Source organism: Labrus mixtus, chromosome 23 (assembly GCF_963584025.1).
Source record: "Labrus mixtus chromosome 23, fLabMix1.1, whole genome shotgun sequence".
Classification (NCBI taxonomy): Eukaryota; Metazoa; Chordata; class Actinopteri; order Labriformes; family Labridae; genus Labrus; species Labrus mixtus.
The window spans coordinates 10,384,635-10,398,188 of NC_083634.1; the positions used below are offsets into that span (position 1 = coordinate 10,384,635).

Here is a 13,554-nt window from a genome sequence, read left to right on the forward strand (position 1 = left end):
TTGGAGCTTCTGCTGTTGTTGTTGGAGCTGCTGTGATTGTTGTTTGAGCTGCTGTTGTTGTTGGAGCTCCTGTGGTTGTTGTTGGAGCGGCTGTGGTTGTTGTTGGAGATGCTGTGGTTGTTGTTGGAGCACTTGTGGTTGTTGTTGGAGCTTCTGCTGTTGTTGTTGGAGCTGCTGTGGTTGTTGTTGGAGCTGCTGCTGTTGTTGTTGGAGCTGCTGTGGTTGTTGTTGGAGCTGCTGTGGTTGTTGTTGGAGCTGTTGTCTTGGTTGTAGGAGCATCTGTGGTTGTTGGAGCAGTTGCTGTTGTAGTTGGAACAGCTGTGGTTGTTGTTGGAGCTGCTGTGATTGTTGTTGCAGCTGCTGTGGTTAGTGTTGAAGAAGCTGTTGTTGTTGTTGGAGCAGTTGTGGTTGTTGTTGAAGCAGCTGTGGTTGTTTGTGGGGCTGCTGTGGTTGTTGTTGGAGCTGCTGTGGTTGTTGTTGGAGCTGCTGCTGTTGTTGTTGGAGCGGCTGTGGTTGTTGAAGCAGCTGTGGAGGTTGTTGGAGCTACGGTGGTTGTTGTTGGAGCGGCTGTGGTTGTTGTTGTTGTTGTTGTTGTTGTTGTTGTTGGAGCATCTGTGGTGGTTGTTTGAGCTGCTGTTTTTGATGTAGGAGCAACTGTGGTTGTTGTTGGAGGAGCAGTGGCAGTTGTTGGAGAACTTGTGGTCGTTGTTGGAGCTGCTGCTTTATTTGATGGAGCTGCTGTGGTTATTGTTGGAGCTGCTGTTGTTGATGTTGAAGCAGCTGTGGTTGTTGTTGGAGCTGCTGTCGACGTTGTTGGAGCTGATGTCGTGGTTGTAGGAGCAGCAGTTGTTGATGGAGCAGCTGTTTTTGTTGGAGCAGCTGTGGTTGTAGTTGGAGAAGCTGTGATCGTTGTTGGAGCGACTGTTGTTGTAGGAGCTGCTGTCGTGGTTGTAGGAGCATCTGTGGTTGGTGTAGCAGCTGTGGTTGTAGTTGGAACAGCTGTCGTTGTTGTTGGAGCTGCTGTCGTTGTTGTTGGAGCTGCTGTGTTTGTTGTTGGAGCAGCTGTGATTGTTGTTTGAGCTGATCTTGTCATTGCAGCTGCTGTGGTTAGTGTTGGAGAAGCTGTGGTAGTTGGAGCAGCTGTGGTTGTAGTTGGAACAGCTGTCATTGTTGTTGGAGTTGCTGTGATTATTGTTGCAGCTGCTGTGTTTAGTGTTGGAGAAGCTGTTGTTGTTGTTGGAGATGCTGTGGTTGGTGGAGCAGCTGTCGTTAGTGTTGGAGCAGTTGTGGTTGTTGGTGAAGCTGCTGTGGTGGTTTGTGGGGCTGCTGTGGTTGTTGTTGGAGCTGCTGTGGTTGTTGTTGGAGCGGCTGTGGAGGTTGTTGGAGCTACTGTGGTTGTTGTTGGAGCGGCTGTGGTTGTTGTTGTTGTTGTTGGAGCATCTGTGGTGGTTGTTTGAGCTGCTGTTTTTGATGTAGGAGCAACTGTGGTTGTTGTTGGAGCAACTGTTTCTGGAGCTCCTGTGGTTGTTGTTGGAGGAGCAGTGGCAGTTGTTGGAGCACTTGTGGTCGTTGTTGGAGCTGCTGCTTTATTTGATGGAGCTGCTGTGGTTATTGTTGGAGCTGCTGTTGTTGATGTTGAAGCAGCTGTGGTTGTTGTTGGAGCTGCTGTCGACGTTGTTGGAGCTGATGTCGTGGTTGTAGGAGCAGCAGTTGTTGATGAAGCAGCTGTTTTTGTTGGAGCAGCTGTGGTTGTAGGTGGAGCAGCTGTGATCATTGTTGGAGCGGCTGTTGTTGTAGGAGCTGCTGTGGTTGTTGTTGGAGCTGCTGTCGTGGTTGTAGGAGCATCTGTGGTTGTTGTAGCAGCTGTGGTTGTAGTTGGAACAGCTGTCGTTGTTGTTGGAGCTGCTGTCGTTGTTGTTGGAGCTGCTGTGTTTGTTGTTGGAGCAGCTGTGATTGTTGTTTGAGCCGATTTTGTCATTGCAACTGCTGCGGTTAGTGTTGGAGAAGCTGTGGTTGTTATTGGAGATGCTGTGGTTGTTGGAGCAGTTGTGGTTGTTGTTGAATCTGCTGTGGTGGTTTGTGGGGCTTCTCTGGTTGTTGTTGTTGGAGCTGCTGTGGTTGTTGTTGTTGGAGCTGCTGTCATAGTTGTAGGAGCAGCTGTGGTTGTTGGTGCAGCTGTGGTTGTAGTTGGAACAGCTGTGGTTGTTGTTGGAGCTGCTGTCGTCGTTGTTGGAGCTGCTGTGGTTGTTGTTGGACCTGCTTTTGTTGTTGCAGCTGCTATGGTTGTTGTTGGAGCAGCTGTGGTTGTTGTTTGAGCTGCTGTCGTTGTGGTTGGTGTTGGAGCAAGTGTGGTTGTTGTTGAAGCTGCTATCGACGTTGTTGGAGCAGCTGTGGTTGTTGTTGTAGCGGCTGTTGTTGTAGGAGCTGCTGTGGTTGTTGTTGGAGCTGCTGTTGTGGTTGTAGGAGCATCTGTGGTTAGTGTTGGAGCAGCTGTGGTTGTAGTTGGAACAGCTGTCGTTGTTGTTGGAGCTGCTGTCGTCGTTGTTGGAGCTGCTGTGGTTGTTGTTGGAGCAGATGTGATTGTTGTTTGAGCTGCTTTGGTTGTTGCAGCTGCTGTGGTTAGTGTTGGAGAAGCTGTGGTTGTTGTTGGAGATGCTGTGGTTGTTGTTGGCGATGCTGTGGTTGTTGTTAGAGCACTTGTAGTCGTTGTTGGAGCTGCTGCTGTTGTTGTTTGATATGCTGTTGTTGGAGCATCTGTGGAGGTTGTTTGAGCTGCTGTTTTTGTTGTAGGAGCAACTGTGGTTGTTGTTGGAGGTGCTGTTGTTGTTGTTGGAGCGGCTGTGGTTGTTGTTGGAGATGCTGTTGTTGTTGTTGGAGTAGTAGTGGTTATTGTTGGAGCACTTGTGGTCGTTGTTGGAGCTGCTGCTGTTCTTGTTGTTGGAGCAGCAGTGGATGTTTTTTGAGATGCTGTTGTTGTTGTTCGAGCTGCTATTGTTGGTGTTGGAGCATTTGTCATCGTTGTTGGAGCAGCTATTGTTGGAGCTCCTGTGGTTGTTGTGGGAGGAGCAGTGGAGGTTGTTTGAGCTGCTGTTGTTGTTGTAGCAGCTGTGGAGGTTGTTGGAGGTACTGTGGTTGTTTTTGGAGCGGCTGTGGTTGTTGTTGGAGCTGCTGTTGTTGTTGATGGAGCATATGTGGTGGTTGTTTGAGCTGCTTTGGTTGTTGGTGGAGCTGCTGCTGTTGTTGTTGGAGAGGCCGTGGTTGTTGTTGGAGCGGCTGTGGTTGTTGTTGGAGATGCTGTTGTTGGAGCATCTGTGGAGGTTGTTTGAGCTGCTGTTGTTGTTGGAGAGGCCGTGGTTGTTGTTGGAGCGGCTGTGCTTGTTGTTGGAACAGTTGTGGTTGTTGGAGCTGCAGTGGTTGTTGTTGGAGCTGCTGTCGTGGTTGTAGGAGCAACTGTGGATGTAGTTGTAGCAGCTGTGGTTGTTGTTGGAGCTGTAGTGGTTTTTCTTGGAGTAGCTGTGGTTGTTGGAGCTGCTATGGTTGTTGGAGCAGCTGTGGTTGTTGTTGGAGCTGCTGTGGTGGTTTGTGGGGCTGCTGTGGTTGATGTTGTTGGAGCTGCTGTCATAGTTGTTGGAACAGCTGTGGTTGTAGCTGGAGCGGCTGTTGTTGTAGGACCTGCTGTGGTTGTTGTTGGAGCTGCTGTGGTGGTTTGTGGGGCTGGTTTGGTTGTTGGAGAAACTGTGGTTATTGGAGCAGCTGTGGTTGTTGTTGGAGCTGCAGTGGTTGTTATTGGAGCAGCTGTGGTTGTTGTTTTAGCTGCTCTGGTTGTTGTTGGAGCTGCTGTTGTTGTAGGAGCTGCTGTGTTTGGTTTTGGAGCAGCTGTGGTTGTTGTTGGAGCTGCTGTGGTCGTGGTAGGAGCTGCTGTGGTTGGTGTTGGAGATGATGTTGTTGTTGTTGGAGCTCCTTTTGTGGTTTTAGGAGCTCCTGTTGGGGTTGTTGGAGCAGCTGTAGTTGTTGTTGGAGCTGCAGCTGTGGTTGTTTTTGGAGCAGCTGTGGTTGTTGTTACAGCGGCTGTTGTTGTAGGAGCTGCTGTAGTTAGTGTTGGAGCTGCTGTGGTTGTTAGAGCAGTTGTGGTTGTTGGATCAGCTGTGGTTGGTGTTGGAGATGATGTCGTCGTTGTTGGAGCTGCTGTTGTGGTTTTAGGAGCTGCTGTCGTGGTTGTTGGAGATGCTGTTGTTGTTGGAGCAGCTGTGGTTGTTGTTGGAGCTGTAGTGGTTGTTGTTGGAGCTGCAGTGGTTGTTGCTGGAGCTGCTGCTGTTGTTGTTGTTGTAGCTGCTGTGGTTGTTGTTGGAGCGGCTGCTGTTGTTTTTGGAGAGGCCGTGGTTGTTGTTGGAGATGCTGTTGTTGTTTGAACTGCTGTTGTTGTTGTTGGAGCTGCTGTGGTTGTTGTTGGAGATTCAGTGGTTGTTGTTGTAGCAGCTGTGTTTGTTGTTGGAGCAGCTGTGGTTGTGGTTGGAACAGCTGTGCTTGTTGTTTTAGCTGCTGTTGTCGTTGGAGCTGCAGTGGTAGTTGTGGGAGAAGCTGTGGTTGTCGCAGGAGCTGCAGTGGATGCTGTTGGAGCTGCTGTGGTTGTTGTTGGCGCTGCTGTTGTGGTTGAAGGAACTGCTGTTGTGGTTATTGGAGCAGCTGTGGTTGGTGTTGGAGCAGCTGTGGTTGTGGTTGGAGCAGCTGTGGTTGTTGATTGAGCTGCTGTTGTGGCAGTAGGAGCTGCTGTGGTTGTTGAAGCTGCTGTGGTGGTTTGTGAGGCTGCTGTGGTTGTTGCTGTGGTTGTTGTTGGAGCTTCTGTCGTCGTTGTTGGAGCGGCTGTCGTGGTTGTAGGAGCAGCTGTTGTTGTTGGAGTAGCTGTGGTTGTTGGAGCAACTGTGGTTGTTGTTTTAGCTGCTGTTGTCGTTGTTGGAGCTGCTGTGGTTGTTGTTGGAGCGGCTGTGGTTGTTGTTGGAGCAGCTCTGGTTGTTGTTGGAGCTGCGGTGGTTGTTGGTGGAGAAGCTGTGGTTTTTGGAGCTGCTGTTGTTGTAGGAGCTGCTGTGGTTGGTGTTAGAGCTGCTGTGGTTGTTGTTTTAGCTGCTGTTGTCGTTGTTGGAGCTGCTGTGGTTGTTTTTGGAGCGGCTGTGGTTGTTGTTGGAGCAGCTGCTGTTGTTGTAGGAGCTGCTGTGGTTGTTGTTGGAGCTGCTGTGGTTGTTGTTGAAGCAGCTGTGGTTGGTGTTGGAGCAGCTGTGGTTGTTGTTTGAGCAGCTGTGGTTGTGGTTGGAGCTGCTGTCGTCGTTGTTGGAGCTGCAGTGGTTGTATTTGGAGCAGCTGTGGTTGTTGTTGGAGCTGCTGTCGTCGTTGTTGGAGCTGCAGTGGTTGCTGTTGGAGCAGCTGTGGTTGTTGTTGGAGCTGCGGTGGTTGTTGTTAGATCAGCTGTGGTTGTTGGAGCTGCTGTTGTTGTAGGAGCTGCTGTGGTTGGTGTTGGAGCTGCTGTCATGGTTGTTGGAGCAGGTGTGGTTGTAGTTGGAGCAGCTGTGGTTGTTTTTGGAGCTGATGTCAATGTTGTTGGAGCGTCTGTCGTGGTTGTAGGAGCAGCTATTGCTGTTGCTGTTAGAGCAGCTGTGGTTGTTGGAGCAGCTGTCGTTGGTGTTGGAGCAGTTGTGGTTGTTGCTGGAGCTGCTGTGGTTGTTTGTGAGGCTGCTGTGGTTGTTGCTGTTGGAGCTGCTGTCATGGTTGTTGGAGCAGCTGTGGTTGTTGTTGGAGCAGTTGTGATTGTTGAAGCAGCTGTTTTTGTTGGAGCAGCTGTGGTTGTTGTTGGACCAGCTGTGGTCGTTTTTGGAGCAGCTATTGTTGTTGTTGGAGCAGCTTTAGTTGTTGTTGGAGCTGCTGTCATGGTTGTTGGAGCAGCTGTGGTTGTAGTTGGAGCAGCTGTGGTTGTTGTTGGAGCTGCTGTGGTTGTAGTTGGAGCAGCTGTCGTCGTTTTTGGAGCTGCTGTGGTTGTTGTTGGAGCTGCAGTGGTTGTTGTTGGAGGTGCTGTAGTGGTTGTAGGAGCAGTTGTGGTTGTTGTTGGAGGTGCTGTAGTGGTTCTAGAAGCAGATGTCGTTGTTCTTGGAGCTGCTGTCGTCGTTGTTGGAGCTTTTTGCGTGGTTGTTGGAGCAGCTGTCATTGGTGTTGGAGCAGCTGTGGTTGTTGGAGCAGCTGTTGTTGGTGTTGGAGCAGCTGTGGTTGTTGATTGAGCTGCTGTCATAGTTCTAGAAGCAGATGTCGTTGTTGTTGTAGCTGCTGTCGTCGTTGTTGGAGCTGTTTGCGTGGTTGTTGGAGCAGCTGTCATTGGTGTTGGAGCAGCTGTGGTTGTTGGAGCAGCTGTTGTGGCTGTAGGAGCTGCTGTGGTTGTGTGAGCTGCTGTTGTGGCTGTAGGAGCTGCTGTGGTTGTTGTAGGAGCAGCTGTGGTTGTTGGAGCTGCTGTTCTGGTTGTAGAAGCAGCTGTTGTTGTTGTAGGAGCTGCTGTGGTTGTCGTTGGAGCCGGTATAGTTGTTGTTGGAACAGCTGTCGTTGTTGTTGGAGCTGCAGTGGTTGTTGGAGCAGCTGTGGCTGTTGTTGGAGCTGCTGTTGTTGTTGTTGTAGGAACAGCTGTGGTTGTTGTTGGAGCTGCTGCTGTGGTTGTTAAAGCTGGTATGGTTGTTGTTGGAACTGCTGTTATGGTTGTGGGAGCAGCTGTGGTTGTTGGAGCAGCTGTAGTTGTTGTTGGAGCTGCAGTGGTAGTTGTTGGAGATGTTGTGGTTGTTGTTGGAGCGGATGCGGTTGTTGTTGGAGCTGCTGTAGTGGTTATGGAAGCAGCTGTTGTTGTTGATTGAGCTGCAGTTGTGGCTGTAGGAGCTGCTGTCATGGTTGTTGGAGCAGGTGTGGTTGTAGTTGGAGCAGCTGTGGTTGTTGTTGGAGCTGCTGTCGTCGTTGTTGGAGCGGCTATCGTGGTTGTAGGAGCAGCTGTCGTTGGGGTTGGAGCAGCTGTCGTTGGTGTTGGAGCAGTTGTGGTTGTTGCTCGAGGTGCTGTGGTGGTTTGTGAGTCTGCTGTGGTTGTTGCCGTTGGAGCTGCTGTGGTTGTTGTTGGACCAGCTGTGGTCGTTTTTGGAGCAGCTGTTGTTGTTTTTGGAGCTGCAGTGGTTGTTGTTGGAGGTGCTGTAGTGGTTGTAGTAGCAGCTGTTGTTGCTGGAGCAGCTGTGGTTGTTGTTGGAGCTGCTGTCGTCGTTGTTAGAGCTGTTGTCATGGTTGTTGAAGCAGGTGTCGTTGGTGTTGGAGCAGCTGTGGTTGTTGAAGCATCTGTCGTTGGTGTTGGAGCAGCTGTGGTTGGTGTTTGAGCAGTTGTGGTTGTTTCAGCAGCTGTGGTCGTTTTTGGAGCAGCTGTTGTTGTTGTTGGTGGAGCTGCTGTCGTCGTTGTTAGAGCTGTTGTCATGGTTGTTGGAGCAGCTGTCGTTGGTGTTGGAGCAGCTGTGGTTGTGGTTGGAGAAGCTGTGGTTGTTGTAGGAGCAGCTGTGGTTGTTGTTGGAGCTGCTGTCGACGTTATTGGAGCTGCAGTGGTAGTTGTTGGAGCAGCTGTGGTTGTTGGACCAGCTGTTGTTGTTATTGTAGTAGCTGTGGTTGTTGTTGGAGCTGCTGTTGTTGTTTGAGCTGCTGTTGTGGTTGATGGAGCAGCTGTGGTTGGTATTGGAGCATCTGTGGTTGCTGGAGCAGCTGTGGTGGTTTGTGAGTCTGCTGTGGTTGTTGCCGTTGGAGCAGCTGTGGTTGTTGTTGGAGCAGCTGTGGTTGTTGCTGGAGCTGCTGTGGTGGTTTGTGAGTCTGCTGTGGTTGTTGCTGTGGTTGTTGTTGGAGCTTCTGTCGTCGTTGTTGGAGCGGCTGTCGTGGTTGTAGGAGCAGCTGTTGTTGTTGGAGTAGCTGTGGTTGTTGGAGCAACTGTGGTTGTTGTTTTAGCTGCTGTTGTCGTTTTTGGAGCTGCTGTGGTTGTTGTTGGAGTGGCTGTTGTGGCTGTTGGAGCAGTTGTGATTGTTGGAGCAGCTGTTGTTGTTGTTGGACCAGCTGTGGTCGTTTTTGGAGCAGCTGTTGTTGTTTTTAGAGCTACAGTGGTTGTTGTTGGAGGTGCTGTAGTGGTTGTAGTAGCAGCTGTTGTTGCTGGAGCAGCTGTGGTTGTTGTTGGAGCTGCTGTCGTCGTTGTTAGAGCTGTTGTCATGGTTGTTGAAGCAGGTGTCGTTGGTGTTGGAGCAGCTGTGGTTTTTGAAGCATCTGTCGTTGGTGTTGGAGCAGCTGTGGTTGTTGTAGGAGCAGCTGTGGTTGTTGTAGCAGCAGCTGTGGTTGTTGTAGGAGCAGGTGTGGTTGTTGTTGGAGCTGCTGTCAACGTTGTTGGAGCTGCAGTGGTAGTTGTTGGAGCAGCTGTGGTTGTTGGACCAGCTGTTGTTGTTGTTGGAGCTGCAGTGGTTGTTTTTGGAGCTGCTGACGTAGTTGGAGGAGCATCTGTTGTTGTTTGAGCAGCTGTAGTTGTAGTTGGAGCAGCTGTAGTTGTAGTTGGAGCAGCTGTGGTTGTTGGAGCAGCTGTTGTTGTTGGAGCAGCTGTGGTTGGTGTTTGAGCAGTTGTGGTTGTTTCAGCAGCTGTGGTCGTTTTTGGAGCAGCTGTTGTTGTTGTTGGTGGAGCTGCTGTCGTCGTTGTTAGAGCTGTTGTCATGGTTGTTGGAGCAGCTGTCGTTGGTGTTGGAGCAGCTGTGGTTGTGGTTGGAGCAGCTGTGGTTGTTGTAGGAGCAGCTGTGGTTGTTGTTGGAGTGGCTGTTGTGGCTGTTGGAGCAGTTGTGATTGTTGGAGCAGCTGTTGTTGTTGTTGGACCAGCTGTGGTCGTTTTTGGAGCAGCTGTTGTTGTTTTTAGAGCTACAGTGGTTGTTGTTGGAGGTGCTGTAGTGGTTGTAGTAGCAGCTGTTGTTGCTGGAGCAGCTGTGGTTGTTGTTGGAGCTGCTGTCGTCGTTGTTAGAGCTGTTGTCATGGTTGTTGAAGCAGGTGTCGTTGGTGTTGGAGCAGCTGTGGTTTTTGAAGCATCTGTCGTTGGTGTTGGAGCAGCTGTGGTTGTTGTAGGAGCAGCTGTGGTTGTTGTAGCAGCAGCTGTGGTTGTTGTAGGAGCAGGTGTGGTTGTTGTTGGAGCTGCTGTCAACGTTGTTGGAGCTGCAGTGGTAGTTGTTGGAGCAGCTGTGGTTGTTGGACCAGCTGTTGTTGTTGTTGGAGCTGCAGTGGTTGTTGTTGGAGCTGCTGACGTAGTTGGAGGAGCATCTGTTGTTGTTTGAGCAGCTGTAGTTGTAGTTGGAGCAGCTGTAGTTGTAGTTGGAGCAGCTGTGGTTGTTGGAGCAGCTGTTGTTGTTGGAGCAGCTGTGGTTGGTGTTTGAGCAGTTGTGGTTGTTTCAGCAGCTGTGGTCGTTTTTGGAGCAGCTGTTGTTGTTGTTGGTGGAGCTGCTGTCGTCGTTGTTAGAGCTGTTGTCATGGTTGTTGGAGCAGCTGTCGTTGGTGTTGGAGCAGCTGTGGTTGTGGTTGGAGCAGCTGTGGTTGTTGTAGGAGCAGCTGTGGTTGTTGTTGGAGCTGCTGTCGACGTTATTGGAGCTGCAGTGGTAGTTGTTGGAGCAGCTGTGGTTGTTGGACCAGCTGTTGTTGTTGTTGTAGTAGCTGTGGTTGTTGTTGGAGCTGCTGTTGTTGTTTGAGCTGCTGTTGTGGTTGATGGAGCAGCTGTGGTTGGTATTGGAGCAGCTGTGGTTGCTGGAGCAGCTGTGGTTGCTGGAGCAGCTGTGGTTGTTGGAGCAGCTGTCGTTGGTGTTGGAGCAGCTGTGGTTGTTGGAGCAGCTGTTGTTGGTGTTGGATCAGCTGTGGTTGTTGGAGCAGCTGTTGTGGCTGTAGGAACTGCTGTGGTTTTTGGAGCTGCTGTGGTTGTTGGAGCTGCTGTTGTGGTTGTAGGAGCAGCTGTGGTTGTTGTTGGAGCCGGTATAGTTTTTGTTGGAACTGATGTTTTGGTTGTGGGAGTAGCTCTGGTTGTTGGAGCAGCTGTAGTTGTTGTTGGAGCTGCACTGGATATGGTTGGAGCTGCTGACGTAGATGTTGGAGAAGCTATAGTTGTTTTTGGAGCAGCTGTGGTTGTTGATGGAGCTGCTGTGGTTGTAGTTGGAGCTGCAGTGGTAGTTGTTGGAGAAGTTGTGGTTGTCGTTGGAGCTGCAGTGGATGTTATTGGAGCTGCTGTAGTGGTTGTAGGAGCAGCTGTGGTTGTTGTTGGAGCTGCTGTCGTCGTTGTTGGAGCGGCTGTCATGGTTGTAGGAGCAGCTGTCTTTGGGGTTGGAGCAGCTGTCGTTGGTGTTGGAGCAATTGTGGTTGTTGCTGGAGCTGCTGTGGTGGTTTGTGAGTCTGCTGTGGTTGTTGCCGTTGGAGCTGCTGTGGTTGTTGTTGGAGCAGCTGTGGTTGTTGTTGGCGCTGCTGTGGTTGTTGTTGGAGCGGCTGTTGTGGCTGTTGGAGCAGTTGTGATTGTTGGAGCAGCTGTTGTTGTTGGAGCAGCTGTTGTTGGTGTTTGAGCAGTTGTGGTTGTTGGAGCAGCTGTGGTTGTTGTTGGACCAGCTGTGGTCGTTTTTGGAGCAGCTGTTGTTGGTGTTGGATCAGCTGTGGTTGTTGGAGCAGCTGTTGTGGCTGTAGGAACTGCTGTGGTTTTTGGAGCTGCTGTGGTTGTTGGAGCTGCTGTTGTGGTTGTAGGAGCAGCTGTGGTTGTTGTTGGAGCCGGTATAGTTTTTGTTGGAACTGATGTTTTGGTTGTGGGAGTAGCTCTGGTTGTTGGAGCAGCTGTAGTTGTTGTTGGAGCTGCACTGGATATGGTTGGAGCTGCTGACGTAGATGTTGGAGAAGCTATAGTTGTTTTTGGAGCAGCTGTGGTTGTTGATGGAGCTGCTGTGGTTGTAGTTGGAGCTGCAGTGGTAGTTGTTGGAGAAGTTGTGGTTGTCGTTGGAGCTGCAGTGGATGTTATTGGAGCTGCTGTAGTGGTTGTAGGAGCAGCTGTGGTTGTTGTTGGAGCTGCTGTCGTCGTTGTTGGAGCGGCTGTCATGGTTGTAGGAGCAGCTGTCTTTGGGGTTGGAGCAGCTGTCGTTGGTGTTGGAGCAATTGTGGTTGTTGCTGGAGCTGCTGTGGTGGTTTGTGAGTCTGCTGTGGTTGTTGCCGTTGGAGCTGCTGTGGTTGTTGTTGGAGCAGCTGTGGTTGTTGTTGGCGCTGCTGTGGTTGTTGTTGGAGCGGCTGTTGTGGCTGTTGGAGCAGTTGTGATTGTTGGAGCAGCTGTTGTTGTTGGAGCAGCTGTTGTTGGTGTTTGAGCAGTTGTGGTTGTTGGAGCAGCTGTGGTTGTTGTTGGACCAGCTGTGGTCGTTTTTGGAGCAGCTGTTGTTGTTGGTGGAGCTGCTGTCGTCGTTGTTCGAGCTGTTGTCATGGTTGTTGGAGCAGCTGTCGTTGGTGTTGGAGCAGCTGTGGTTGTTGGAGCATCTGTCGTTGGTGTTGGAGCAGCTGTGGTTGTGGTTGGAGCAGCCGTGGTTGTTGTAGGAGCAGCTGTGGTTGTTGGAGCGGCTGTAGTTGTAGTTGGAGCAGCTGTGGTTGTTGTTGGAGCTGCTGTCGACGTTGTTGGAGCTGTAGTGGTAGTTGTTGGAGCAGCTGTGGTTGTTGGACCAGCTGTTGTTGTTGTTGTAGTAGCTGTGGTTGTTGTTGGAGCTGCTGTTGTTGTTTGAGCTGCTGTTGTTGTTGTTGGAGCTGCTGTTGTGGTTGTTGGAGCAGCTGTGGTTGGTATTGTAGCAGCTGTGGTTGCTGGAGCAGCTGTGGTTCTTGGAGCAGCTGTCGTTGGTGTTGGAGCAGCTGTGGATGTGGTTGGATCAGCTGTGGTTGTTGATTGAGCTGCTGTTGTGGCTGTAGGAACTGCTATGGTTTTTGGAGCTGCTGTGGTTGTTGGAGCTACTGTTGTGGTTGTAGGAGCAGCTGTGGTTGTGGTTGGAGCCGGTATAGTTGTTGTTGGAACTGCTGTTATGGTTGTGGGAGTAGCTCTGGTTGTTGGAGCAGCTGTAGTTGTTGTTGGAGCTGCACTGGATGTGGTTGGAGCTGCTGACCTAGTTGTTGGAGCAGCTATAGTTGTTTTTGGAGCAGCTGTGGTTGTTGTCGGAGCGGCTGTGGTTGTAGTTGGAGCAGCTGTGGTTGTTGTTGCAGCTGCTGTCAACGTTGTTGGAGCTGATGTCGTGGTTGTAGGAGCAGCTGTTGTTGGTGGAGCAGCTGTTTTTGTTGGAGCAGCTGTCGTTGTTGTTGGAACTGCAGTGGTTGTTGGAGCAGATGTGGTTGTTGTTGGAGCTGCTGTGGTCGTTGTTGGAACTGCAGTGGTTGTTGGAGCAATTGTGGTTGTTGTTGGAGCGGCTGTTGTTGTAGCTGGAGCAGCTGTGGTTGTTGTTGGAGCAGCTGTTGGTGTTGGAGCAGCTGTTGGTGTTGGAGCAGCTGTGGTTGTTGTGAGAGCAGCTGTTGGTGTTGGAGCTGCTGTGGTTGTTGTTGGAGCAGCTGTCGTGGTTGTAGGAGCAGCTGTTGTTGTTGGAGCTGCTGTGGATGTTGTTGGAGCTGCTGTGGTTGTTGTTGGAGCTGCTGTGGTGGTTTGTGGGGCTGCTGTGGTTGATGTTGTTGGAGCTGCTGTCATAGTTGTTGGAACAGCTGTGGTTGTAGCTGGAGCGGCTGTTGTTGTAGGACCTGCTGTGGTTGTTGTTGGAGCTGCTGTGGTGGTTTGTGGGGCTGGTTTGGTTGTTGGAGAAACTGTGGTTATTGGAGCAGCTGTGGTTGTTGTTGGAGCTGCAGTGGTTGTTATTGGAGCAGCTGTGGTTGTTGTTTTAGCTGCTCTGGTTGTTGTTGGAGCTGCTGTTGTTGTAGGAGCTGCTGTGTTTGGTTTTGGAGCAGCTGTGGTTGTTGTTGGAGCTGCTGTGGTCGTGGTAGGAGCTGCTGTGGTTGGTGTTGGAGATGATGTTGTTGTTGTTGGAGCTCCTTTTGTGGTTTTAGGAGCTCCTGTTGGGGTTGTTGGAGCAGCTGTAGTTGTTGTTGGAGCTGCAGCTGTGGTTGTTTTTGGAGCAGCTGTGGTTGTTGTTACAGCGGCTGTTGTTGTAGGAGCTGCTGTAGTTAGTGTTGGAGCTGCTGTGGTTGTTAGAGCAGTTGTGGTTGTTGGATCAGCTGTGGTTGGTGTTGGAGATGATGTCGTCGTTGTTGGAGCTGCTGTTGTGGTTTTAGGAGCTGCTGTCGTGGTTGTTGGAGATGCTGTTGTTGTTGGAGCAGCTGTGGTTGTTGTTGGAGCTGTAGTGGTTGTTGTTGGAGCTGCAGTGGTTGTTGCTGGAGCTGCTGCTGTTGTTGTTGTAGCTGCTGTGGTTGTTGTTGGAGCGGCTGCTGTTGTTTTTGGAGAGGCCGTGGTTGTTGTTGGAGATGCTGTTGTTGTTTGAGCTGCTGTGGTTGTTGTTGGAGATTCAGTGGTTGTTGTTGTAG

The 13,554-nt window shown here is 50.8% G+C and overlaps 1 protein-coding gene and 1 pseudogene across 1 annotated transcript; both read right to left on the bottom strand.

The window, feature by feature from the left end:
* Positions 1–596, bottom strand: LOC132958579 (probable serine/threonine-protein kinase dyrk1; the record flags this gene model as incomplete). The annotated part of the gene is made up of 3 exons (XM_061031513.1): positions 1–66; positions 133–253; positions 298–596. Coding segments are annotated over 3 exons (486 nt in total), but the record flags the coding sequence as incomplete, so codon positions are not given.
* A 4,222-nt stretch (positions 597–4,818) lies between these two features.
* On the bottom strand, positions 4,819–13,461 carry LOC132958886 (transcription factor SPT20 homolog; annotated as a pseudogene).
* Between the last annotated feature and the right edge of the window lie 93 nt (positions 13,462–13,554).